Source organism: Bufo gargarizans, chromosome 4 (genome assembly GCF_014858855.1).
Source record: "Bufo gargarizans isolate SCDJY-AF-19 chromosome 4, ASM1485885v1, whole genome shotgun sequence".
Lineage (NCBI taxonomy): Eukaryota > Metazoa > Chordata > Amphibia > Anura > Bufonidae > Bufo > Bufo gargarizans.
This window is the reverse complement of record NC_058083.1, coordinates 58839211-58864320: the sequence shown is the minus strand read 5'-3', so window position 1 is coordinate 58864320 and position 25110 is coordinate 58839211. Positions and strand designations below refer to the sequence as shown.

At 54.0% G+C, this 25110-nt stretch overlaps 1 protein-coding gene across 11 annotated transcripts in view; it reads right to left on the bottom strand.

Annotated features, from left to right (window-relative positions):
* Window positions 1-25110, bottom strand: part of DTNB (dystrobrevin beta) — a 78591-nt gene that overhangs the window by 4944 nt on the left and 48537 nt on the right. For 6 of the 11 annotated variants that reach the window (XM_044288878.1, XM_044288879.1, XM_044288876.1 and 3 more), the window contains exons 12-20: window positions 17581-17673; window positions 16287-16376; window positions 15027-15114; window positions 14515-14600; window positions 13728-13841; window positions 12986-13082; window positions 8491-8647; window positions 8314-8403; window positions 8153-8221 (exon numbers count right to left, since the gene is read on the bottom strand). In XM_044288878.1, the coding sequence (XP_044144813.1) occupies window positions 8153-8221; window positions 8314-8403; window positions 8491-8647; window positions 12986-13082; window positions 13728-13841; window positions 14515-14600; window positions 15027-15114; window positions 16287-16376; window positions 17581-17673 (884 nt within the window). Of the gene's footprint in view, window positions 1-8152; window positions 8222-8305; window positions 8404-8490; window positions 8648-12985; window positions 13083-13727; window positions 13842-14514; window positions 14601-15026; window positions 15115-16286; window positions 16377-17580; window positions 17674-25110 lie in introns of those variants that run through there. The other 5 variants (XM_044288882.1, XM_044288883.1, XM_044288884.1 and 2 more) reach the window with 5 other exon arrangements.

The window sequence follows — 25110 nt, the reverse complement described above, 5'->3', positions numbered from 1 at the left end:
CAGGACGAGAGAGAGAGAGAGAGGAGGCCGCTGAGCGCGCACAGGAGAGAGAGAGAGGAGGCCGCTGAGCGCGCACAGGACGAGAGAGAGAGAGGAGGCCGCTGAGCGCGCACAGGACGAGAGAGAGAGAGAGGAGGCCGCTGAGCGCGCACAGGACGAGAGAGAGAGAGGAGGCCGCTGAGCGCGCACAGGACGAGAGAGAGAGAGGAGGCCGCTGAGCGCGCACAGGACGAGAGAGAGAGAGAGGAGGCCGCTGAGCGCGCACAGGACGAGAGAGAGAGGCCGCTGAGCGCGCACAGGACGAGAGAGAGAGAGAGGAGGCCGCTGAGCGCGCACAGGACGAGAGAGAGAGAGAGGAGGCCGCTGAGCGCGCACAGGACGAGAGAGAGAGAGGAGGCCGCTGAGCGCGCACAGGACGAGAGAGAGAGAGAGAGAGAGAGAGAGAGGAGGCCGCTGAGCGCGCACAGGACGAGAGAGAGAGGAGGCCGCTGAGCGCGCACAGGGAGAGAGAGAGAGAGAGAGAGAGAGAGAGAGGAGGCCGCTGAGCGCGCACAGGACAAGAGAGAGAGAGGAGGCCGCTGAGCGCGCACAGGACGAGAGAGAGAGAGAGAGAGTGTTTGAGAGAGAGAGAGAGAGGAGGCCGCTGAGCGCGCACAGGACGAGAGAGAGAGAGAGAGAGAGAGAGAGAGAGAGAGGAGGCCGCTGAGCGCGCACAGGACGAGAGAGAGAGAGAGAGAGAGAGAGAGAGAGGCCGCTGAGCGCGCACAGGACGAGAGAGAGAGAGAGAGAGAGAGAGAGAGAGGAGGCCGCTGAGCGCGCACAGGACAGAGAGAGAGAGGAGGCCGCTGAGCACGCACAGGACGAGAGAGAGAGAGGAGGCCGCTGAGCGCGCACAGGACGAGAGAGAGAGAGAGGAGGCCGCTGAGCGCGCACAGACGAGAGAGAGAGAGGAGGCCGCTGAGCGCGCACAGGACGAGAGAGAGAGAGGAGGCCGCTGAGCGCGCACAGGACGAGAGAGAGAGAGAGAGAGAGAGAGAGAGAGGAGGCCGCTGAGCGCGCACAGGACGAGAGAGAGAGGAGGCCGCTGAGCGCGCACAGGGAGAGAGAGAGAGAGAGAGAGAGAGAGAGAGGAGGCCGCTGAGCGCGCACAGGACGAGAGAGAGAGGAGGCCGCTGAGCGCGCACAGGACGAGAGAGAGAGAGGAGGCCGCTGAGCGCGCACAGGACGAGAGAGAGAGAGGAGGCCGCTGAGCGCGCACAGGACGAGAGAGAGAGAGAGAGAAGGCCGCTGAGCGCGCACAGGACGAGAGAGAGAGGAGGCCGCTGAGCGCGCACAGGGAGAGAGAGAGAGAGAGAGAGAGAGAGGAGGCCGCTGAGCGCGCACAGGACGAGAGAGAGAGGAGGCCGCTGAGCGCGCACAGGACGAGAGAGAGAGAGGAGGCCGCTGAGCGCGCACAGGACGAGAGAGAGAGAGGAGGCCGCTGAGCGCGCACAGGACGAGAGAGAGAGAGAGAGAGAGAGAGAGAGGAGGCCGCTGAGCGCGCACAGGACGAGAGAGAGAGAGAGGAGGCCGCTGAGCGCGCACAGGACGAGAGAGAGAGGAGGCCGCTGAGCGCGCACAGGACGAGAGAGAGAGAGGAGGCCGCTGAGCGCACACAGGACGAGAGAGAGAGAGGAGGCCGCTGAGCGCGCACAGGACGAGAGAGAGAGGAGGCCGCTGAGCGCGCACAGGACGAGAGAGAGAGAGAGAGAGAGAGAGGAGGCCGCTGATCGCGCACAGGACGAGAGAGAGAGGAGGCCGCTGAGCGCGCACAGGACGAGAGAGAGAGAGGAGGCCGCTGAGCGCACACAGGACGAGAGAGAGAGAGGAGGCCGCTGAGCGCGCACAGGACGAGAGAGAGAGGAGGCCGCTGAGCGCGCACAGGACGAGAAAGAGAGGAGGCCGCTGAGCGCGCACAGGACGAGAGAGCGAGGAGGCCGCTGAGCGCGCACAGGACGAGAGAGCGAGGAGGCCGCTGAGCGCGCACAGGACGAGAGAGCGAGGAGGCCGCTGAGCGCGCACAGGACAAGAGAGAGAGGAGGCCGCTGAGCGCGCACAGGACGAGAGAGAGAGAGGAGGCCGCTGAGCGCGCACAGGACGAGAGAGGAGGCTGCTGAGCGCACACAGGATGAGAGAGGAGGCCGCTGAGCGCACACAGAATAAGAGGAGGCCGCTGAGCGCTCACAGGAGGAGAAAGGAGATTTTTGGAGAACTTACCAGTAAAATCTCTTTCTCGCCCATATTCATTGGGGGACACAGGAACCGTGGTATAGCTATGTCCTCTAGGAGGCACTGACACTAGTAAAAGCTGTTAGCTCCTCCCCTGGCAGCTATACCCCCTTCAGCCTGGAGAGAGAGCTTCAGTTTGTGTACAAGCAGTAGGAGAAGCAAGCCAACCCAGAAAAAACATGGAACACCAACCATGCCAAAGGAACCAACGGGGTTCAAACCAGCAACTGCCCAACTATAGATTTTACTGGTAAATTATACAAAAATCTCCTTTTCTCGCCCATATTTATTGGGGGACACAGGAACCGTGGGACGTCCAAAAGCAGTCCACAGGGAGGGAAAAACCACAGACCCATGGAAGCAAGCGTTCCTGCAGGCATCTAAGAAACTGCCGTCTGCAAGACCATGTGGCCCAAGGCAGCGTCCGCCGATGCAAAGTATGCACCTGGTAGAATTTGTGAATGTGCGTAAGGAGTAGCCGCCTTACACAACTGTGCAGACGAAGCGCGATTCCCTCAAGCCAAAGAAGCGCCCACCACTCTGGTGGAGTGAGCCATGACACCTAAGTGCGGAACCCTGCCCCGGGAGCGGTATGCCTCCGCAATTGCAGCCCGAATCCAACGTGCGATTGCCACCTTGGAGGCCTCCAAACCCTTGCGAGCACCTTCCAGAATGACAAAAAGGGGGTCCGTACGGCGGAAGGAACTGGAGGCTGCTAATAATATTCAGAGCCCTGACAACATCCAAATGGCGTAACTCCTTTCCTTTAGGCCCCATGCACACGGCCGTGTTTCACAGCCGTGTGCGGGCCGTGGAACCGCGGCCTGGATCCCTCCTGAGAGCAGGAGCGCACGGCGTCACTGGTTGCTATGACGCCGTGCGCTCCCTGCTGCCGGCACAGTACAGTAATACACTGGTACGATCTATACCAGTGTATTATTGTACTGTGCCGGCAGCAGGGGGCGCACGGCGTCATAGCAACCAGTGACGCCGTGCGCTCCTGCTCTCAGGAGGGATCCAGGCCGCGGTTCCACGGCCCGCACACGGCTGTGAACAACGGCCGTGTGCATGGGGCCTTAGGGTGTGAAGAAGAGGGACACAGTGAGGGAAGGACAATTTCTCGTTGATATGGAACTCAGAGACCACCTACGGGAGAAAAGAAGGAATGGGCCAGAGAACTGCTTTATCCTTGTGAAGAACCAGGAAGGATTTTCTGCAAAAGAGCGCCGCCAACTTGGACACCCGTCAGATGGATGCGATAGCTACAAGGAAAAAGACCTTCCAGGACAGGAGTCGGAGTGAGATCTCCTGTAAGGGCTCAAGGAAGAAGTCTGGAGCGCTAAGAAGACTATATTCAGATCCCATGGTGGTAGAGGAGGACGGTACGGAAGAACAGTATGGGCTACTACCTGAAGGAAGGTTTTTATGGCCCAGGGGGGCAGGGGACGCTGGAAAAGCTGTGTCCCCAGGACAGAAAGCGCCGACACCTGACACTCCAAGGAACTAAGGGCTAACCCAAGGTCCAACCCCGACTGTAGAAAAGGACAGGACCGTGGGGAGAGAAAAACGGAGTGAGAGGATGTTCCGGCTTTCACAGAAGCCCAGGAAGGACCTCAAGGTCCTATAATGGATCCTGGGCGATGCAGGCTTCCTGGCCTGAATCAGAGCGCGGATGACGTCCGCCGAAAACCCTCTCTGCGTCAGAATGGCGGTTTCAATAGCCACACCGTCAAACGAAGAGACCTTAAATGCTGATGGAAGACCGGACCCTGAGAAAGGAGGTCGTCTCTGAGTGGCAGTGACCAAGGGACGTCTCCTAGAAGGAGAACGAAGTCGGCGTACCACGTGCTATGGGGCCAATCCGGAGAGACTAGGATCGTCGGAACGCCCGTCCTCCATCTAGATCTTCCGTAAAACCCTGGTAGGAGTGGGAAGGGGGTAAACACGTAAGTAGGGAGAACTCCTTCCAAGGGGATATTAGGGCATCCACGCAGCATGCTTCCGGATCTCTTGCTCGGGAGAGAAGGAGGGAAGCTTTTGTGTAGTGGGAAGGATTCCCTGTAGAAGGAGGGATGTGGTGGGCTCCACAGTTCACCAGTCGGGACCGGAGCATGTCTGTAAATGAACGGCCACCAAACGAATACCCCGTGCAATGCAGATGAGCTACCAAGGCACGCGAGGTGGCCATGAACCATGAGTCAGAGGAGGAAAAAGACAGGAGAAGAATAGGCTAGGTCTAAGCCCATTCCCCATCCGAGACTGGCGCTATACAGAAGTAGCCAGGATATATTGGCTGTGCAAAAACTCCGCCTGAGGAGGAAGCCCGGCAAGGGGAGTCACACTGTATTGCCAGTACCATACCCCAGCAGAGGAGGGGGCCACCCGCAGAGGCCACCGAATGTAGTGCTAGAAGAATCCACCGCCTGACGAAGGAGCTGTGCAGTAAGAACCCTAGTATGTAGTGGTAACGCAAAAACCACTCCCCCAGTAACAGCCAGCACTTGCCCGTCAGCACAAAACTGAGGGGGAGGCCTGAGACTATCCCGTAGAAGCCATGTACCATACTGCTCCAGTGAAGTAGAGCTACCGTAAAAACTCTACCTGGAAGGGCGCTGAACAGGAGCAACCGCCAAAGCTAGTGCCAGGGTAGGGCCCCTACCTGAGGGGGACGCCCCACAGCTGCGACCACGACCTTGAGTATTAGCGTAAAAGCGGCACCTGTGGAAGAGAACGCGCTGTAGTAGCTAAACCAGAGTGCCAGCAGAACCACCTTCCCAGAGAAGGAGGAGCGGTGGATAGAGAATACAGAGTCAGTGAAAACACTCGACTCGCTGGAACGTACTCACCATATTATGTGCAATGGTGTACGCACTACGTATTGATGCGGACAATATCATGACCGACTGGAACAATGGAGGCTCATGGAGATGGGGGTCTCTAGGACACGTAAGTGATGCTAGGTAACCCCCTGAGAAGGCAGAGGATGATATAATCATGCCCAAAACCAGCACCAAAGATAAGAAGGATACAATGTGGAATAGCCACCGTATCCACTTGCAGCACCCATATACCACTAGAGGAAGAGTACCAGGCACCCGCGGGTACCGACTGTTGCTACGTCCCACTTGTGAAATAAGCTTAGGCGTCTTAAGATGTTTAATTATTCCCCCGCTAGTGGATCACCTGTGGAAGGGGGTAATGCAACAGGAAGCACGGCGATGTGCAACACTCCGCCTATGGAAGGATAGCGCGACAGTCGGGACCGTATCCAATGGTAGTGCAATTACCCTACCTATGGTGGTGCATACGGAAAGTACTTAAGCCAGTGGTAGGGAAAATACTCCACCTATGAAGTGGGATTAATGCCCACGGCGGGAACTAGTGCATATAGCGAGTCCTGTACCCCGTGGGAGTGCAGTTATTGCACCTAAGTAAGGGGGTAATGCATACAGCACACATTGTAACCAGTGATAATGTCATCGCGCCACCTATGGAAGGCGCTAATGAATACGGCAGGTACTGAACCCAGTGGAGATGCAATTCCGCCACCTACAGAAGGGGGAAAATATACATTCAGCACTGAAACCAGTGTTATTGTACTTAGCCCACCAATGGCAGGGGACAATGTGTAAGGCAAGTACTGTATCCCGTAGTAGTGCAATTACTCCGCCTATGGAAGGGGGTAATGCATACGACAAGTACTGCTGGCTACCGTAGACGCAATCTTGGAGATTGCTTCGGATTCATGCCAGGGTCTGAATCAGTGATTCCCGGACTGACCCTCTCCTGGAAGGGAGAGTGTGTGTGAGCGTGACCCAGAGAGGAAGGGTGGGGGTGCGGAGATATTCAAGGAGAAAAGATGTCCTGCTGTGGCCCGCTTGCGCGTAAGTCTACCCCTCAGAATCTCGCCTCTGGCAATTGCGGACTGTGCAGGTGGGGACTTATCAACCAAACTACCCGGAGGCTGGAATGGCAACTTCTAGAGGCCCATCCATTGGATTGCGCAGGCAGTGCATTATCAACTAAACGACCCGGAGGGTGGATTGGGAACTGTCAGAGGTCCTCCGTTGGATTGTGCAGGTGGAGGATTATCGACCAAACGGCCCCGGAGGGCGGGTTGGGAACCTTCAGGGGTCCTTCACTGTATTGCGCTGGTGGAGAGTTATCAACCCAACAGCCACGGAGGGTGGATTGGGAAACTATGAGAGGTCCTCCTGTGTCCGGAATAGAGCACGGACCCAGTCTGGTCAATATGGTTAATGTTACATTTTTTAGAGGCTGAAAGGGTTTTTTGAACACAGAGACCCTGGACATGGTGCAACGGCATTACCACTTAGCTACCAGCGGTGATAAGGGCTGAGGGGTAGGGCCCGTATTGACGTATGAAACTGTGATACCTAGCCTCAAGCTGGATAAGAGGCAGGAAGGGGTTAAATCCTGCATATTAAAAGCAGATTGCCCTGCATCTCTAAACCCCTAAAAATCCGGTACCGGCCAAACAGAAGTGGCCGGCCCGGAAGGGGTAAAAAGACCAGGGGCGGTGCTCATGTATGAGGGTGGGGGACAGCTAGGCAGGAGAATTCGTGCCAGGCGCTGCCCCCCCCCCCCCCCCACATTCCCGGGGAGGAAGTTGCGCCGCGAAGCCGGGCCTGAAGTTTGATGTGTGGCCGACTGGGAAGCCCTGCCGGTCGGCCGAAGGATAGAGGACCTACAACGGGGCTTAAATCTTTGCGGCGCCCGGCTGACCGATGATGTGCACCCCGCGGCAACATGTCAAGTAAGAGCCTCGCGGCGCGAGTCGTCCGCGATATCGGCCAGTGCAGGCATTAACCTTTTTTGGAGCGGCGGTTGGCGCCCGCTTCCGAACAGGGCGGATTATGGCGCCTGATATCGGGGAGCGGGAGATTCATCCGCTCCCCTCCCTGCCTGTTCGGCCACCCGATGTGAGCCGGGGGACATGGAATTATCTGTCCTCGGGGGTCCTGGGCTACTATAAGTGAGGCCCGGTGCCCATTAACCCTATAGACCCTTAAAACGATGCCGCCAAAGGGGAGAGCGAGGGGGAAGACGGTTAACCATACTTACCTAGTCCCGTGTACTCACCTCATCTTCATCCTCTTCTCTTCACCCCCTCCCTAAGTGGAACCGCAAGGTCACCTTTTCCAGCAAGATCACCACCTCAGCAGCTGCCACCGGAGTGGCAGGAGTCTGGTATGGCGGGAGAGTCTTTTTCTTTGGCGGACCTTGGTGACCCCTTGGCTGGCGGGAAGCAGGGGAGTTAGGCTGCCCTGGATCCTCCTTTTGCTTCTGTGGGGAGGTCGAGCGGTGAGGGACTCCGACACCGGCCTCGCTCCCCCGGGATAACAGAGAGGCTGGTATAGCTGCAGTGGTAGGAGCTAACAGCTTTATCTAGTGTCAACGCCTCCTAGAGGACATAGGTATACCTACGGTTCCTGTGTCCCCCAATGAATATGGGCGAGAGAGGGGGGCCCCTGCGCACACAGGACGAAAGAGGAGGCCTGCTGTGCATAAGCAGGAAGAGAGAGGAGGCCCCCATGCATACAGGACAAGAGGGGATGCCCCAGTGTACACGCAGTGTGTGAGATGAGGCCACTGTACATACAGGAGGAAAAAGGAGGCCCCCCACGCACAAGAGGAGGTAGCTGTTCTCATGCTAGATGAGAGAGGAGGCTGCTGTGCACACATAATGAGAGGAGGCTGCTGTGCAGATGCAGAATGAAAGAGGAGGCCACTGCTCATACATAAAGAGAGGAGGCCTCTTGCACGCAGGAGGAGATAGAGGAGGCCACCGTACATATAGGAAAGGAGATGAGACTGCTGCACATACATGATAACAGGTAGGTACGGACTGTCATGGACTAACCCCACACAGATCCCCCATCACCTCTGTCCTTCTCGGTCTTTTCCTCTTCCTCGTTGGCTCCATCTTCGGCTGCAATGGAAGGAGGCACTGACATGTATAGAGGTTCAGAGACACATCGGAGGTAAACCGCGGGCATTATGTCCAGAGAGACGTTCACTTACCTGAGTGCAGCTCCTTCACCAGGGAGGACATGGTGTTAGTGATCGAATCTGCAGCCACCAGCAGATCGCTCCGTAGATTCCTTCTGGTACCTGAGACCAGACAGCACCATCAGCCGCCTGTGTCTACAGTAAGTGGTCATGGGAGGTCCCCCAGCCGCATTATACACAGCCACTTACCGTGTGCAAAGGCTTCTTGTACATCTCCTAGTCCGGCTATGGAGTCCTGAGGTACGTGGGTCGGGGTGGAGCCGGCCGACGTGGAGCGCACTGGCATAGGCATGGAGCGATTGGCACCATGGCTCGGGGAGGAATGAGGAGATCCGGCTGCCTGTGCCTACAAGACACAACAGCATCCAGGACTTATGGATATATAAAGTGTGCACTGCAAGACATGGACATCATGGGGGGCAGGTACATTAGCTAGAGCAGGGGTCACGCGTGTTCTCCAGTGGGACCATGGATCATAGAGGACTGATGTGTCTAAGTGGTCACAATTTAGAAATGTGCCTACACCTATAATGACCAGGGGAATGGGGGGGGAGGTTCACGTTACTACGAGGGGGTGACAGGAGAACGGCACAATCTCACTGCAGCAATAACATCCCCGACTGCCCCGTGTGACCGCTGCATCCAATCACTACTGCTCTCAGAGGTCACGTCAAAAACACACCGACCAATAAGGACGGAGCGCAGGGCTCGACCCACATCACATGACCTGCGCTTTATTGACAGACGCGAGAATTATTATTATAAACAGATCTGTAATAACAACAACAGCGCACGCCGCTAACAACAACATGCAGATGGCGAGGAAATCCTGGAGAGCGTCCAGATACAGTGCGGAGAGAAACCAGGAGGAAGATCCAGCACAGAGACGTGGGGACTGGAGAATCTGTCACTCTACGGTGTAAAGACGGGTAAAAGGATCAGTAGAGAACCCGCCACTCTCTAGTATAAGGATCACCAGAGAACCCATTATTCTCTAGTAGAAGGACGGGTAGAAGGATCACCAGAGAACCCAGCACTCTCTAGTATAAGGACGGGTAGAAGGATCACTGGAGAATCCTCCACTCTATGCTATAAAGATGGGTAGAAGGATCACCAAAGAACCCACCACTTTATGGTATAAGGATGGGTTGAAGGATTACCAGAGAACCCGCCACCCTATGCTATAAAGACGGGTAGAAGGATCATCAAAGAACCCACCACTTTATGGTATAAGGACGGGTAAAAGGATCCCCAAAGAACCCGCCATTCTAAGGTATAAGAATGGGTTGAAGGATCACCAGAGAACCTGCCATTTTATGGTATAAGGACGGGTAGAAGGATCACTGGTGAATCCTCCATTCTATGGTATATAGACGGGTAGAAGGATCACTACAGAACCTACCACTCTATAATATAAGGTCTGGTAGAAGGATCACCAGGGAACCCTCCACTCTATGGTATAAGGATCACTGGAGGATACTCCACCCTATAGTATAAAGACAGGTAGAAGGATCACTACAGAACCCACAACTCTATTATATAAGGCCTGGTAGAAGGATCACCAGGGTACCCTCCACTCTATAATACAAGGTTGGGTAGAAGGATCACTACAGAACCCATCACTCTATGGTATAAGGATGGGTAGAAGGATCACTGGAGGATCCTTCAATTGATGGTGTAAAGATGAGTAGGAGGATCACCAAAGAACGACAGGTAGAACGATCACTAGAGAATCCTCCGCTCTATGCTGTAAAGATGGGTAGAAGAATCACCAAAGAACCTTCCAATCTATGCTAAAAGGATGGGTAGAAGGATCACAAGAGAATCCTTCACTCTATGGTATAAGAATGACTAGAGAATCGTCCACTATGGTGTAGAGACGGGTAGAAGAAACACCAGAAAACCCTCCACTCTGTGGTATAAGAATTGGTAAAAGGATCACAAGAGAACCCTCCACTCTATGGTATAAGGATCACCAGAGAACCCTCCACTCTATGGTATAAGGATCACCAGAGAACCCTCCACTCTATGGTATAAGGGCAGGTAGAAGGATCGCTGGTAAATCCTCCACTCTGATCTGACGACAGGTAGAAGAACCATTGGAGAACCCTCATCCTTATGGTATATACACACACAAAACGACAGACGTGTCTACTACAGTGGACACTCCCTCTTATTACACCCTTTAAGGACCGCTGCACAATTCCATGTGGAGTATCGGCACCTAGTGGGCATTGTGAAGAACTGCATGTTTAGCTTGGCAAGAAAAAGAATAGATTTTACAGTAACTTTCTGCAGAATGCCGACCGTAAGCCAGATAAGGGGCAGACAGTCCCCAGGACGATGGTCATATAGCCGGTCCCCAGGAGATCATCGCATCTCCAACTCACCATCAATGTGACAAACCCCACGAGGACCTCCCTAGTTATCCGGCTGAGGAGCTGAGAGGGCTTATTAAATTTACAGATGTAGCGGGAATGTTGTGAACTTTTCTTCAATTCTGCAGCATTTTACAACTCTGCGGATACAGCCTGCAGTGTAAAGTAGGGAGGTTCTCTCTCTTGTTATCGTGGCTACATCCAGGGACATGTATCAGTCTACGTATATAAATAAAGGAAACAATTACAACAGAGTTATGCGTCCTTGGATGTTGCCATGGCAACCAAAGTGAAAACCTCCATTCTTTACACTGCTGGCTGCACTCTCAGGACTATAAAATGGGGTAAAATACAGATTGTTTATGACAGCCATATCTGCCCCCCTGATTGCAGCCATAAATGATCATCTGAGGAATACCTTATAATTAAGCCGTGCTCTGCAGAAGATGGTAGGAGCAGCCCCCCGAAAGCAGAACTCCCCATTAGTCACAGCAGTCAGGTTCTATCTGAGCAGAGCCCTTGAATGAGATTATGAGAAATTTCTGTATGCATCATACTCTAGTCACATCCAGAGCTGCATTCTAACTTCTGCTGGGATTAGGCTACATCTCCCACAATGCACGGCAGCAGACGGCTCTGGATGTAAGACCATGTATGTAAGTGGGGCAGGCGTCCTCGGTGTGTCAGTAGACAGCGGTGACATGCAGAGCAGACATGAAGCGTGTGGCGGAGGATCATGCAATCACTTACTGCCTGCCTTTGCTCCTCCTCCTGCGCTGACGTGAAGAGAAGAGACACAGTCAGTGTTACCGGCAGACGCGAAGAGACGGCGAAAACTACAAACTACAGCGGAGCCGGGGTGAGCGGGCGAGAGGAGCGGAGCGGTGGAGCAGAGGAGGAGAATGATACAGCGGTAACGAGGGGATTGGGTGTGGAGTAGATCACATGACGCTGTGTATGTATAATGAGCATGTAACAGATCAGTATAATGAGGGGATATGCTCTGGAATAGATTACATGAACAGTATAATGAAGGGATCAGCTCTGCAATAGATCACATGATCGGTATAATGAGTGGGATCAGCTGTGGAATAGATCACATGATCGGTATAATGAGGCGCACTGCTCTGGAATAGATCACATGACCAGTATAATGAGGGGATCAGTTCTGGAATAGATCACATGACCAGTATAATGAGGGGATCAGCTCTGGAATAGATCACATGACCAGTATAATGAGGGGATCGGTTGTGGAATAGATCACATGACCAGTATAATGAGGGGGATCAGTTCTGGAATAGATCACATGACCAGTATAATGAGGGGATCAGCTCTGGAATAGATCACATGACCAGTATAATGAGGGGATCGGTTGTGGAATAGATCACATGACCAGTATAATGAGGGGGATCAGTTCTGGAAAAGATCACATGACCAGTATAATGAGTGGGATCAGTTCTGGAATAGATCACATGACCAGTATAATGAGTGGGATCAGTTCTGGAATAGATCACATGACCAGTATAATGAGTGGGATCAGCTCTGGAATAGATCACATGATCAGTATGAGGGGATCGGTTGTGGAATAGATCACATGACCAGTATAATGAGTGGGATCAGCTCTGGAATAGATCACATGACCAGTATAATGAGGGGATCAGTTCTGGAATAGATCACATGACCAGTATAATGAGGGGATCAGTTCTGGAATAGATCACATGACCAGTATAATGAGTGGGATCAGCTCTGGAATAGATCACATGATCGGTATAATGAGCACTGCTCTGGAATAGATCACATGACCAGTATAACGAGGGGATCAGTTCTGGAATAGATCACATGACCAGTATAATGAGTGGGATCAGCTCTGGAATAGATCACATGATCGGTATAATGAGCACTGCTCTGGAATAGATCACATGACCAGTATAATGAGGGGATCAGTTTTGGAAAAAGATCACATGACCAGTATAATGAGGAGATCAGCTCTGGAATAGATCACTAAACTTGGTTTCATACGGTCCAATCCACACACATCTGCGGCAATACCAGGGATCTACGGGCTCTCCTTTATCTCACAGCCTACGTCAGTCTCGTGGCGTTAGGACACTAGGGGGCAGTGTGAGTGACTACAGTGTAATGGAGGCAGCAGTATGTCAGCAGCTCTGTGCAGGGGCCCCGGGCACTCCCTGGGATGGCACATGTGTCAGGGGGTCTAGACTATGCCCCCTGTAGTGCACCCGTCTATCAGAGTACCCACCGGATATAATGGGGTCTGTCCTGGCGCCATTGTGGGGGGTTCTCACCTTCAGCAGCTTCATCAGCCCCTCCAGCTGCACCATCAGCTCCCTGCGGCTCTCCTGAAGAGCTGACATTCTCTGCTCCAGCTCGTCCTTCCTCTGCCTGCGGACAGAGTGCACACGTTACTGCTCAGATCTCCACCGTCTTCCATGTCGCCCCCCCCCCCCCCAATGAGCTGTGGAGTGACGGGGGTTAATGGACTGCTGGCGGCAGCTTCACCTAGGTTGGTGCAGCCGCGCCGTCCGTGGCAGTGAATGCGTTTACTACACCTCGGTCCTTGTGCCTAATGCTGTGAGGAAGGGGTTAATATCAGACAATACTTGTGTGGTGAAGAAGGGGTTAAAGATCGTCCTCGTCCCTGGTGCCATAATGAAGGGGTTAACCCTGTCGTTCAAGCACAGTAATGGAGACACTAACCCTTTCATTACCGCACAAAAATGGGGATATTCATGAACCCCATTACCACCACACAGAAAGGAGGGGACACACATTAACCCCTTCATTGCATTAGGCACAAGGACACTCATTAATGAGTTCTCACTTCTCTGCAGTAATGAAGGGGTTAAGGTGATCAGATCCTGCAGTTTAATTCTTGATAAAACCAATCAGGAAATGGCGAGCGACTGGTGAGGAGAAGGCAAAATACGCAGATGGCGCCAGTTCTACCCACTTCAGAATGGGCGTGGCTACATGTAAAATGGGTGTGTCTTCAATCGGAATGGCGCCACCCGACCGCACAGCACTTACCGCAGCAGCCGCAGCTCGGCCAGCAGGGTGGGGTTCTGCTGCGCCTTCTCCGGGGTGGGCTGGGACGCCTGCTCGTGCTCCAGACGCAGCCGCTGAATCTCCTGCAGGATTTCTCTGTAACGAGGAAGGGTGAGAGACGTCCATCACCCGCTATCCATGTCAGCCTCTCACCCCCCCGACTGTGCCCAGCTTACCACACACCGACTGGCAAATCTGTATAGTTGTGTAAAGTTACATTCCCATAATCCTCTCCTACCGCTCAGCCTGTGTGTCAGTCTACACTGCAGTTCTAGCATTCTGTTCAGAACTGTGGGCCCTGACAAGATAGGGGGCGATATAGTAGCGGGTAACGTGGGAAAATGCTGAAAGCTGCAGACATTAATAATGTGACCCTTTACATGACCCTCCCTTGTACTCCGCTCACTCAACATGCTGCAGCCCCCCCCCCCCTCGGCTTACGGCCGACCCCCTCTTCTCCCCGGGGTTACTGCCAACCCCCCACCCCGGGTTGAGGCCGACAACCCCTTCCCCCCCGGGGGTTACGGCTGACACCCCCTTTCCCCCCAGGGGTTACAGGCGACACCCCCTCCCCCCGGGGTTACGGCCCGCGCACCCCCCCCCCTCGGGTTACGGCTGACACCCCCTTCCCCCCGGGGTTACTGCCAACCTCCCCCCTTGGGTTACGGCCCAGGGCCCCCCGTGGGTTACGAGCGACGCCCCCTCCCCCCGGGGTTACGGCCCACGCTCCCTCAGGGGTTACGGCCGGCACACTCGCTCACTTTCTTACCGGTTCTTATTCTCCAGCTCGGCGATCAGCTGTCGCTGCTGCTTGTTGGCGTCGAAGTTAAAGCTGAGCTCAGTGGGCGGTCGAGGCTGGCGGAGACAAAGTATCAACATGGCAGACAGGTTAAATAAACTGGATCTTGAATCATGACTGATACTCCAGTCACATCCAGAGCTGCATTCACAATTCTAATGGTTTCCTGTTGGCAGCAGGGCCTCACATCTCCCTGCTGCCCCCTGCTGGTTCAGGGTCTGTACAGACCCTGTTCAGCTTTTTGCATTAAAGGGACGTGTAGTGACAGCTCAGGGCTGATAGATTAGAGGAAGCAATAAGACAGCAGCTCTGAGTGTGACTAGAGTAGAAGACATAATGCATATATCAGTAGAAGATGAGAGAGAGATGGTGTGACATGGAAACTATACCAAGAAGTCATGTTTTCCAGGAGGAGGCGTACATTAGGTGCAGCTCTGGATGTAACTGGAGTATACGATAATATGATGCAGTCAGTTACTCACAGAGTTCCCGGCCTCAGCGGCGAGTCTGGCGGCGTAGCGAGCGATCAGACGATGCTCCTCGTCTAGCCGGCTAGGACTGTCCAACACACTGTCAATGCAAGAGCAACACAGCCGAGTATGACTCTCATCATCCTTGGACCCAGAAGCTCACCATCTAATCTCCTTATCTCACATAATGTATCACTCCCATCATCCCTGTCCCAGAATCTCACCATCTAATCTCCCTGTCTCACACCAGTCTATCTTCCGTGTGGGAGGGACCCTGAGGACATCATAGGACCGCCCCCGAGGTGCACTCCAGGATCATAAATGGGCAGGGGAGTGATGATGTGAGGGCTCTTCGGTCTAAAGGGGGCGCCCATGCTGGTGTGGCCACAATGACACCCCAGAATCAGAACTGTGACTGAGGGGAGAGGACTGGATACAATTACTTTTATTCAGGGGTAGTGGGGAGCTCCGCATGTCGTCACAGTTGCATCAGGATGTGTGAGGACACAGGTGCCAGGAGGTAAGGCAGGCACCGGGGACCCTACTGCCCACAACGCCAGCCCCTCATCCACCTGGAGATGATACATCTGCTCCCACCGGGGCTGAACCCAGAGAGGCTGTGACCCAGCAATCAGTATAATATACTAATCTTATCCTCCATTCCTTGCCAGAGCTGCATCTAGAATTCTGCTAACTACCACATGCTACAAGGAACAGAGAGAGGCGCTCGGCAGCAACACTACACGTTCCACAATCCTTTTCTACAGCTTCTTTTATGTATCTGTTTAACCCTTTGCTGCACCAGTTCAAATTGAGAAAAAGCCGGAGAGAGGACAACTACACAGGCGCCGGTCACCACAGCCTGGCGTATACACTACATCTTTCATAATGGGAGAGCAGCAGAATGGTGAATACAGCTCTGGATGTGACTGGAGCAGCAGACACAATGCGGCAGGTGCAAGTAAGGTAAAGCAGGGATCTAGCACTTTATATGCCGTGAAATGATGGGAGTATTCTTTCACTGGTGCAAACAAAGTACTCTATAGATGAGAAACGTACACGCAAAAATCTATGTGACGGGTGCTGATGACAATGGGGGTGAGACGCGGGAGGCGCCACTGCGAAGTGCCGCCAGGCACCCGACGGGAAACCCTAATGATGACTGGTTACTGGCCCTTTAAATACATGTCACGCTGGTTACAATGTTACATATACAAGTGATGCATATAATCAAGGCTGAGGATCAGCGGCCTGGCACCCCCTATCACTAACCGTGTGCCATTGCGGAGCCGGGCCACATAGTCCGCTATCAGGGCATGCTCGTCTGGTAGGCGGCTGCCAATGTCCATGATGTGCGGTGACCTGGTGACAACCGAGGGTGAGAGATGAGAGATTATGTTAATGAGTGAGATGAAGGGGCCCCCGGGGGCCACATGATATGACACAATTGAGAATACAATAACCTGCACCGCAGGAGCTGACAATCTATTCCACCTGCCCCAGATAACCGAGCGGTCTGCAGCTACAGAGAAAGATGGAGGCTGGTGAAAAGCAAGGGCAGCAGAACTGTGGGTGCAGCTCTGGATGTGACTGAAGAGTAAGGCATGATACAACAGAGGAACTATGAGCGCAGCTCTGGATGTGACTGAAGAATGAGGCATGATACAACAGAGGAACTATGAGCGCAGCTCTGGATGTGACTGAAGAATGAGGCATGATACAACAGAGAAACTGAGCGCAGCTCTGGATGTGACTGAATAATGAGGCATGATACAACAGAGGAACTATGAGCGCAGCTCTGGATGTGACTGAAGAATGAGGCATGATACAACAGAGAAACTGAGCGCAGCTCTGGATGTGACTGAAGAATGAGACATGATACAACAGAGGAACTGTGAGCGCAGCTCTGGATGTGACTGAAGAATGAGGCATCCGTGTTTTGCAGATCCACAAAGCACTGCGGCCGTCTGAATTTGCCCCAACTGAAAGCAGGCAGAGATCTTAAAGGGCATCTGTCAGCAGTTCTGTACCTACGACACTGGCTGACCTGTTACATGTGCACTTGGCAGCTGAAGGCATCTGTGTTGGTCCCATGTTCATATGTGCCTGCTTTACTGAGAAAAATGGTGCTTTCATATAGACAAATGAGCCTCTGGGAGCAATGGGGGCGTTGCCATTACACCTAGAGGCTCTGCTCTCTCGGCAACTGCAACATCCCCTGTGCTTTGATTGACGGGGCCAGGGAGTGAAAATGTGATCACTCCTGTCCATCAAATGCAGAGGGCTCAGCAGTTGCAGAGAGAGCAGAGTCTTTAGGTGTAACGGCAACACCCCCGTTGCTCCTAGAAGACTTATTCTTCCACATAAATGCGAGCACATATGGACATGGGACCAACACAGACGCCTTCAGCTGCCAAGCGCACATGGAGCAGGTCAGACAGTTTCATAACTACAAAACTACTGACAGATGCCCTTTAAAACTGTGAGGAAATAAAGAGGGATTATAATCCTGATGCACATAAAACGGGAGCGGCCGCTTATTGCAGGCGTTTGCTGAGAGACCTACATGAGGCAGCTCCCGAGGATGTCTCCCTGGGATCTCTTCATATTTATCAGCTCCTCTTCCAGACATGATGTCTTCAGTGGCACAATCCGGGCTCTGCTTCATGTAAATCAATGAGTGGTGAGGGAGCACAGGAGGGGTGCCTGCAAAGCAGGGGGTGAGGGAGCACAGGAGGGGTGCCTGCAAAGCAGGGGGTGAGGGAGCACAGGAGGGGTGCCTGCAAAGCAGAGGGTGAGGGAGCACAGGAGGGGTGCCTGCAAAGCAGAGGGTGAGGGAGCACAGGAGGGGTGCCTGCAAAGCATGGAGTGAGGGAGCACAGGAGGGGTGCCTGCAAAGCAGAGGGTGAGGGAGCACAGGAGGGGTGCCTGCAAAGCAGAGGGTGAGGGAGCACAGGAGGGGTGCCTGCAAGCAGAGGGTGAGGGAGCACAGGAGGGGTGCCTGCAAAGCATGGAGTGAGGGAGCACAGGAGGGGTGCCTGCAAAGCATGGAGTGAGGGAGCACAGGAGGGGTGCCTGCAAAGCATGGACTGAGGGAGCACAGGAGCGGTGCCTGCAAAGCATGGACTGAGGGAGCACAGGAGCGGTGCCTGCAAGCAGAGGGTGAGGGAGCACAGGAGCGGTGCCTGCAAAGCATGGAGTGAGGGAGCACAGGAGGGGTGCCTGCAAAGCATGGAGTGAGGGAGCACAGGAGGGGTGCCTGCAAAGCATGGAGTGAGGGAGCACAGGAGGGGTGCCTGCAAAGCAGGGGGTGAGGGAGCACAGGAGGGGTGCCTGCAAAACATGGACTGAGGGAGCACAGGAGGGGTGCCTGCAAGCAGAGGGTGAGGGAGCACAGGAGGGGTGCCTGCAAAGCAGAGGGTGAGGGAGCACAGGAGCGGTGCCTGCAAAGCAGAGGGTGAGGGAGCACAGGAGGGGTGCCTGCAAAGCAGAGGGTGAGGGAGCACAGGAGGGGTGCCTGCAAAGCAGAGGGTGAGGGAGCACAGGAGGGGTGCCTGCAAAGCAGAGGGTGAGGGAGCACAGGAGGGGTGCCTGCAAAGCAGAGGGTGAGGGAGCACAGGAGGGGTGCCTGCAAAGCAGAGGGTGAGGGAGCACAGGAGGGGTGCCTGCAAAGCATGGAGTGAGGGAGCACAGGAGGGGTGCCTGCAAAGCAGAGGGTGAGGGAGCACAGGAGGGGAGCCTGCAAAGCAGAGGGTGAGGGAGCACAGGAGGGGTGCCTGCAAGCAGAGGGTGAGGGAGCACAGGAGGGGTGCCTGCAAAGCAGAGGGTGAGGGAGCACAGGAGGGGTGCCTGCAAAGCAGAGGGTGAGGGAGCACAGGAGAGGTGCCTGCAAAGCAGGGGGTGAGGGAGCACAGGAGGGGTGCCTGCAAAGCAGGGGGTGAGGGAGCACAGGAGGAGTGTCTGCAAGCAGAGGGTGAGGGAGCACAGGAGGGGTGCCTGCAAAGCAGGGGGTGAGGGAGCACAGGAGGGGTGCCTGCAAGCAGAGGGTGAGGGAGCACAGGAGGGGTGCCTGCAAGCAGAGGGTGAGGGAGCACAGGAGGGGTGCCTGCAAGCAGAGGGTGAGGGAGCACAGGAGGGGTGCCTGCAAGCAGAGGGTGAGGGAGCACAGGAGGGGTGCCTGCAAGCAGAGGGTGAGGGAGCACAGGAGGGGTGCCTGCAAAGCATGGAGTGAGGGAGCACAGGAGGGGTGCCTGCAAGCAGAGGGTGAGGGAGCACAGGAGGAGTGCCTGCAAGCAGAGGGTGAGGGAGCACAGGAGGAGTGCCTGCAAGCAGAGGGTGAGGGAGAACAGAAGGAGTGCCTGCAAGCAGAGGGTGAGGGAGCACAGGAGGAGTGCCTGCAAGCAGAGGGTGAGGGAGCACAGGAGGGGTGCCTGCAAAGCATGGAGTGAGGGAGCACAGGAGGGGTGCCTGCAAAGCATGGACTGAGGGAGCACAGGAGCGGTGCCTGCAAAGCATGGACTGAGGGAGCACAGGAGCGGTGCCTGCAAGCAGAGGGTGAGGGAGCACAGGAGCGGTGCCTGCAAAGCATGGAGTGAGGGAGCACAGGAGGGGTGCCTGCAAAGCATGGAGTGAGGGAGCACAGGAGGGGTGCCTGCAAAGCATGGAGTGAGGGAGCACAGGAGGGGTGCCTGCAAAGCATGGAGTGAGGGAGCACAGGAGGGGTGCCTGCAAAACATGGACTGAGGGAGCACAGGAGGGGTGCCTGCAAGCAGAGGGTGAGGGAGCACAGGAGGGGTGCCTGCAAAGCAGAGGGTGAGGGAGCACAGGAGCGGTGCCTGCAAAGCAGAGGGTGAGGGAGCACAGGAGGGGTGCCTGCAAAGCAGAGGGTGAGGGAGCACAGGAGGGGTGCCTGCAAAGCAGAGGGTGAGGGAGCACAGGAGGGGTGCCTGCAAAGCAGAGGGTGAGGGAGCACAGGAGGGGTGCCTGCAAAGCAGAGGGTGAGGGAGCACAGGAGGGGTGCCTGCAAAGCAGAGGGTGAGGGAGCACAGGAGGGGTGCCTGCAAAGCATGGAGTGAGGGAGCATAGGAGGGGTGCCTGCAAAGCAGAGGGTGAGGGAGCACAGGAGGGGTGCCTGCAAAGCAGAGGGTGAGGGAGCACAGGAGGGGTGCCTGCAAAGCAGAGGGTGAGGGAGCACAGGAGAGGTGCCTGCAAAGCAGGGGGTGAGGGAGCACAGGAGGGGTGCCTGCAAGCAGAGGGTGAGGGAGCACAGGAGGGGTGCCTGCAAGCAGAGGGTGAGGGAGCACAGGAGGGGTGCCTGCAAGCAGAGGGTGAGGGAGCACAGGAGGGGTGCCTGCAAGCAGAGGGTGAGGGAGCACAGGAGGGGTGCCTGCAAGCAGAGGGTGAGGGAGCACAGGAGGGGTGCCTGCAAGCAGAGGGTGAGGGAGCACAGGAGGGGTGCCTGCAAGCAGAGGGTGAGGGAGCACAGGAGGGGTGCCTGCAAGCAGAGGGTGAGGGAGCACAGGAGGGGTGCCTGCAAGCAGAGGGTGAGGGAGCACAGGAGGGGTGCCTGCAAGCAGAGGGTGAGGGAGCACAGGAGGGGTGCCTGCAAGCAGAGGGTGAGGGAGCACAGGAGGGGTGCCTGCAAGCAGAGGGTGAGGGAGAACAGGAGGAGTGCCTGCAAGCAGAGGGTGAGGGAGAACAGGAGGGGTGCCTGCAAGCAGAGGGTGAGGGAGCACAGGAGGGGTGCCTGCAAGCAGAGGGTGAGGGAGAACAGGAGGGGTGCCTGCAAGCAGAGGGAGAGGGAGCACAGGAGGGGTGCCTGCAAGCAGAGGGTGAGGGAGCACAGAAGGGGTGCCTGCAAAGCATGGACTGAGGGAGCACAGGAGGGGTGCCTGCAAGCAGAGGGTGAGGGAGCACAGGAGGGGTGCCTGCAAGCAGAGGGTGAGGGAGCACAGGAGGGGTGCCTGCAAGCAGAGGGTGAGGGAGCACAGGAGGGGTGCCTGCAAGCAGAGGGTGAGGGAGCACAGGAGGGGTGCCTGCAAGCAGAGGGTGAGGGAGCACAGGAGGGGTGCCTGCAAGCAGAGGGTGAGGGAGCACAGGAGGGGTGCCTGCAAGCAGAGGGTGAGGGAGCACAGGAGGGGTGCCTGCAAGCAGAGGGTGAGGGAGCACAGGAGGGGTGCCTGCAAGCAGAGGGTGAGGGAGCACAGGAGGAGTGCCTGCAAGCAGAGGGTGAGGGAGCACAGGAGGGGTGCCTGCAAGCAGAGGGTGAGGGAGCACAGGAGGAGTGCCTGCAAGCAGAGGGTGAGGGAGCACAGGAGGGGTGCCTGCAAGCAGAGGGTGAGGGAGCACAGGAGGGGTGCCTGCAAGCAGAGGGTGAGGGAGCACAGGAGGGGTGCCTGCAAGCAGAGGGTGAGGGAGCACAGGAGGGGTGCCTGCAAGCAGAGGGTGAGGGAGCACAGGAGGGGTGCCTGCAAGCAGAGGGTGAGGGAGAACAGGAGGAGTGCCTGCAAGCAGAGGGTGAGGGAGAACAGGAGGGGTGCCTGCAAGCAGAGGGTGAGGGAGCACAGGAGGGGTGCCTGCAAGCAGAGGGTGAGGGAGAACAGGAGGGGTGCCTGCAAGCAGAGGGAGAGGGAGCACAGGAGGGGTGCCTGCAAGCAGAGGGTGAGGGAGCACAGAAGGGGTGCCTGCAAAGCATGGACTGAGGGAGCACAGGAGGGGTGCCTGCAAGCAGAGGGTGAGGGAGCACAGGAGGGGTGCCTGCAAGCAGAGGGTGAGGAAAAGCAGAAGGGGAGCCTGCCGGCTAGACGTCCTTGCAGCTGCATAGGGGGCTCTGTCTGCATGACTCCCACCTGACAGCTACGTATTAACCCTTCTGATGCTGGATGCTCCAGGCGAAATGATACAAACTGGAGCGCAGAGGAGAAGAGCGCTTATAACTGTGCCAGAGCGTTATAAGAGGAGCGGCTGATATCAGTGACACAGAGATGTGATCATGGGGGGCTGGGTAAATTCTGCTCCTCCGGTCACTCAGTCAGCCACTGATAACAGAAGACATCAGCTTGAGTCTACCTGTCCCGCAGTCTGCCTTTCACCAGCCCGAAATGGTAGATAACTGGGAGGAAGGGTTTGCATTCACCTGTCCTATAGGCAGCCATTCACCAGCCTGAAATGGCTGATAACTGGGAGCAATAGCATGTCATCAGGTGATGCAACAGATATTCAGCAATGTCTGGAGGACACTGGTCTACACGATGTGTGGCAGATGTACAGCAGTGCGACACATGAAAAAGCTGCACCTCCTGCACCACAACAGCAGAGGAAGAGAGGGAACTGCGGTGATCCAGCAAACGGGAGGACGCAGAGACGAGGAAGGGGGTCTGACAGAAAGACGCAATCTGTGGAGTCATATTCTACTCTACACACCCAAAACGCCACAATCTGATCAGCTACTGTAATACTATAATGGAGGCAGGTCCTGTAGTAATGATATATACAGAATATTCACACCCTATTATATATGCAGGCAGGTCCTACAGTAATATATACAGAATATTACCACCCTGTTATATATGGAGGCAGGTCCTACAGTAACAATATATACAGAACATTCACACCCTATTATATATGCAGGCAGGTCCTACAGTAATGATGTATACAGAATATTCACAGCCTCATATATGGAGGCAGGTCCTACAGTAATGATGTATACAGAACATTCACATCCTGTTATATATATATATATATATATATATATATATGGAGGCAGGTCCTACAATAATGATATATACAGAACATTCACATCCTGTTCTATATGGAGGCAGGCCCTACAGTAATGATATATCCAGAACATTCACACCCTGTTATATATATGGAGGCAGGTCCTACAGTAATATATACAGAATATTCACAGCCTGTTTTTATATATATATATATATATATATATATATATATGTAAAGGCAGGTCCTGTAGTAATGATATACACAGTACAGACCAAAAGTTTGGACACACCTTCTCATTCAGAGTTTTCTTTATTTTCATGACTATGAAAATTGTAGATTCACACTGAAGGCATCAAAACTATGAATTAACACATGTGGAATTATATACATAACAAAAAAGTGTGAAACAACTGAAAATATGTCATATTCTAGGTTCTTCAAAGTAGCCACCTTTTGCTTTGATTACTGCTTTGCACACTCTTGGCATTCTCTTGATGAGCTTCAAGAGGTAGTCACCTGAAATGGTCTTCCAGCAGTCTTGAAGGAGTTCCCAGAGATGCTTAGCACTTGTTGGCCCTTTTGCCTTCACTCTGCGGTCCAGCTCACCCCAAACCATCTCGATTGGGTTCAGGTCCGGTGACTGTGGAGGCCAGGTCATCTGGCGCAGCACCCCATCACTCTCCTTCATGGTCAAATAGCCCTTACACAGCCTGGAGGTGTGTTTGGGGTCATTGTCCTGTTGAAAAATAAATGATGGTCCAACTAAACGCAAACCGGATGGAATAGCATGCCGCTGCAAGATGCTGTGGTAGCCATGCTGGTTCAGTATGCCTTCAATTTTGAATAAATCCCCAACAGTGTCACCAGCAAAGCACCCCCACACCATCACACCTCCTCCTCCATGCTTCACGGTGGGAACCAGGCATGTAGAGTCCATCCGTTCACCTTTTCTGCATCGCACAAAGACACGGTGGTTGGAACCAAAGATCTCAAATTTGGACTCATCAGACCAAAGCACAGATTTCCACTGGTCTAATGTCCATTCCTTGTGCTCTTTAGCCCAAACAAGTCTCTTCTGCTTGTTGCCTGTCCTTAGCAGTGGTTTCCTAGCAGATATTCTACCATGAAGGCCTGATTCACACAGTCTCCTCTTAACAGTTGTTCTAGAGATGTGTCTGCTGCTAGAACTCTGTGTGGCATTGACCTGGTCTCTAATCTGAGCTGCTGTTAACCTGCGATTTCTGAGGCTGGTGACTCGGATGAACTTATCCTCCGCAGCAGAGGTGACTCTTGGTCTTCCTTTCCTGGGGCGGTCCGCATGTGAGCCAGTTTCTTTGTAGCGCTTGATGGTTTTTGTGACTGCACTTGGGGACACTTTCAAAGTTTTCCCAATTTTTCGGACTGACACCTTCATTTCTTAAAGTAATGATGGCCACTCGTTTTTCTTTACTTAGCTGCTTTTTTCTTGCCATAATACAAATTCTAACAGTCTATTCAGTAGGACTATCAGCTGTGTATCCACCTGACTTCTCCACAACGCAACTGATGGTCCCAACCCCATTTATAAGGCAAGAAATCCCACTTATTAAACCTGACAGGGCACACCTGTGAAGTGAAGACCATTTCAGGTGACTACCTCTTGAAGCTCATCAAGAGAATGCCAAGAGTGTGCAAAGCAGTAATCAAAGCAAAAGGTGGCTACTTTGAAGAACCTAGAATATGACATATTTTCAGTTGTTTCACACTTTTTTGTTATGTATATAATTCCACATGTGTTAATTCATAGTTTTGATGCCTTCAGTGTGAATCTACAATTTTCATAGTCATGAAAATAAAGAAAACTCTTTGAATGAGAAGGTGTGTCCAAACTTTTGGTCTGTACTGTACATAATATTCATACTCCGCTATATATGAATATTACCACCCTGTTATATATGGAGCCAGGTCCTGCAGTAATGATATATACATAATATTACCACCCTGTTATATATGGAGCCAGGTCCTGCAGTAATGATATATACAGAACATTCACACCCTGTTATATATGGAGCCAGGTCCTGCAGTAATGATATATACAGAACATTCACACCCTGTTATATATGGAGGGAGGTCCTGCAGTAATGATGTATACAGAACATTCACACCCTGTTATATACATGGAGGCAGGTCCTGTAGTAACGATATATACAGAATATTACCACCCTGTTATATACATGGAGGCAGGTCCTGTAGTAACGATATATACAGAATATTACCACCCTGTTATATATGGAGGCAGGTCCTGCAGTAATGATGTATACAGAACATTCACACCCTGTTATATATGGAGGCAGGTCCTGCAGTAATGATGTATACAGAACATTCACACCCTGTTATA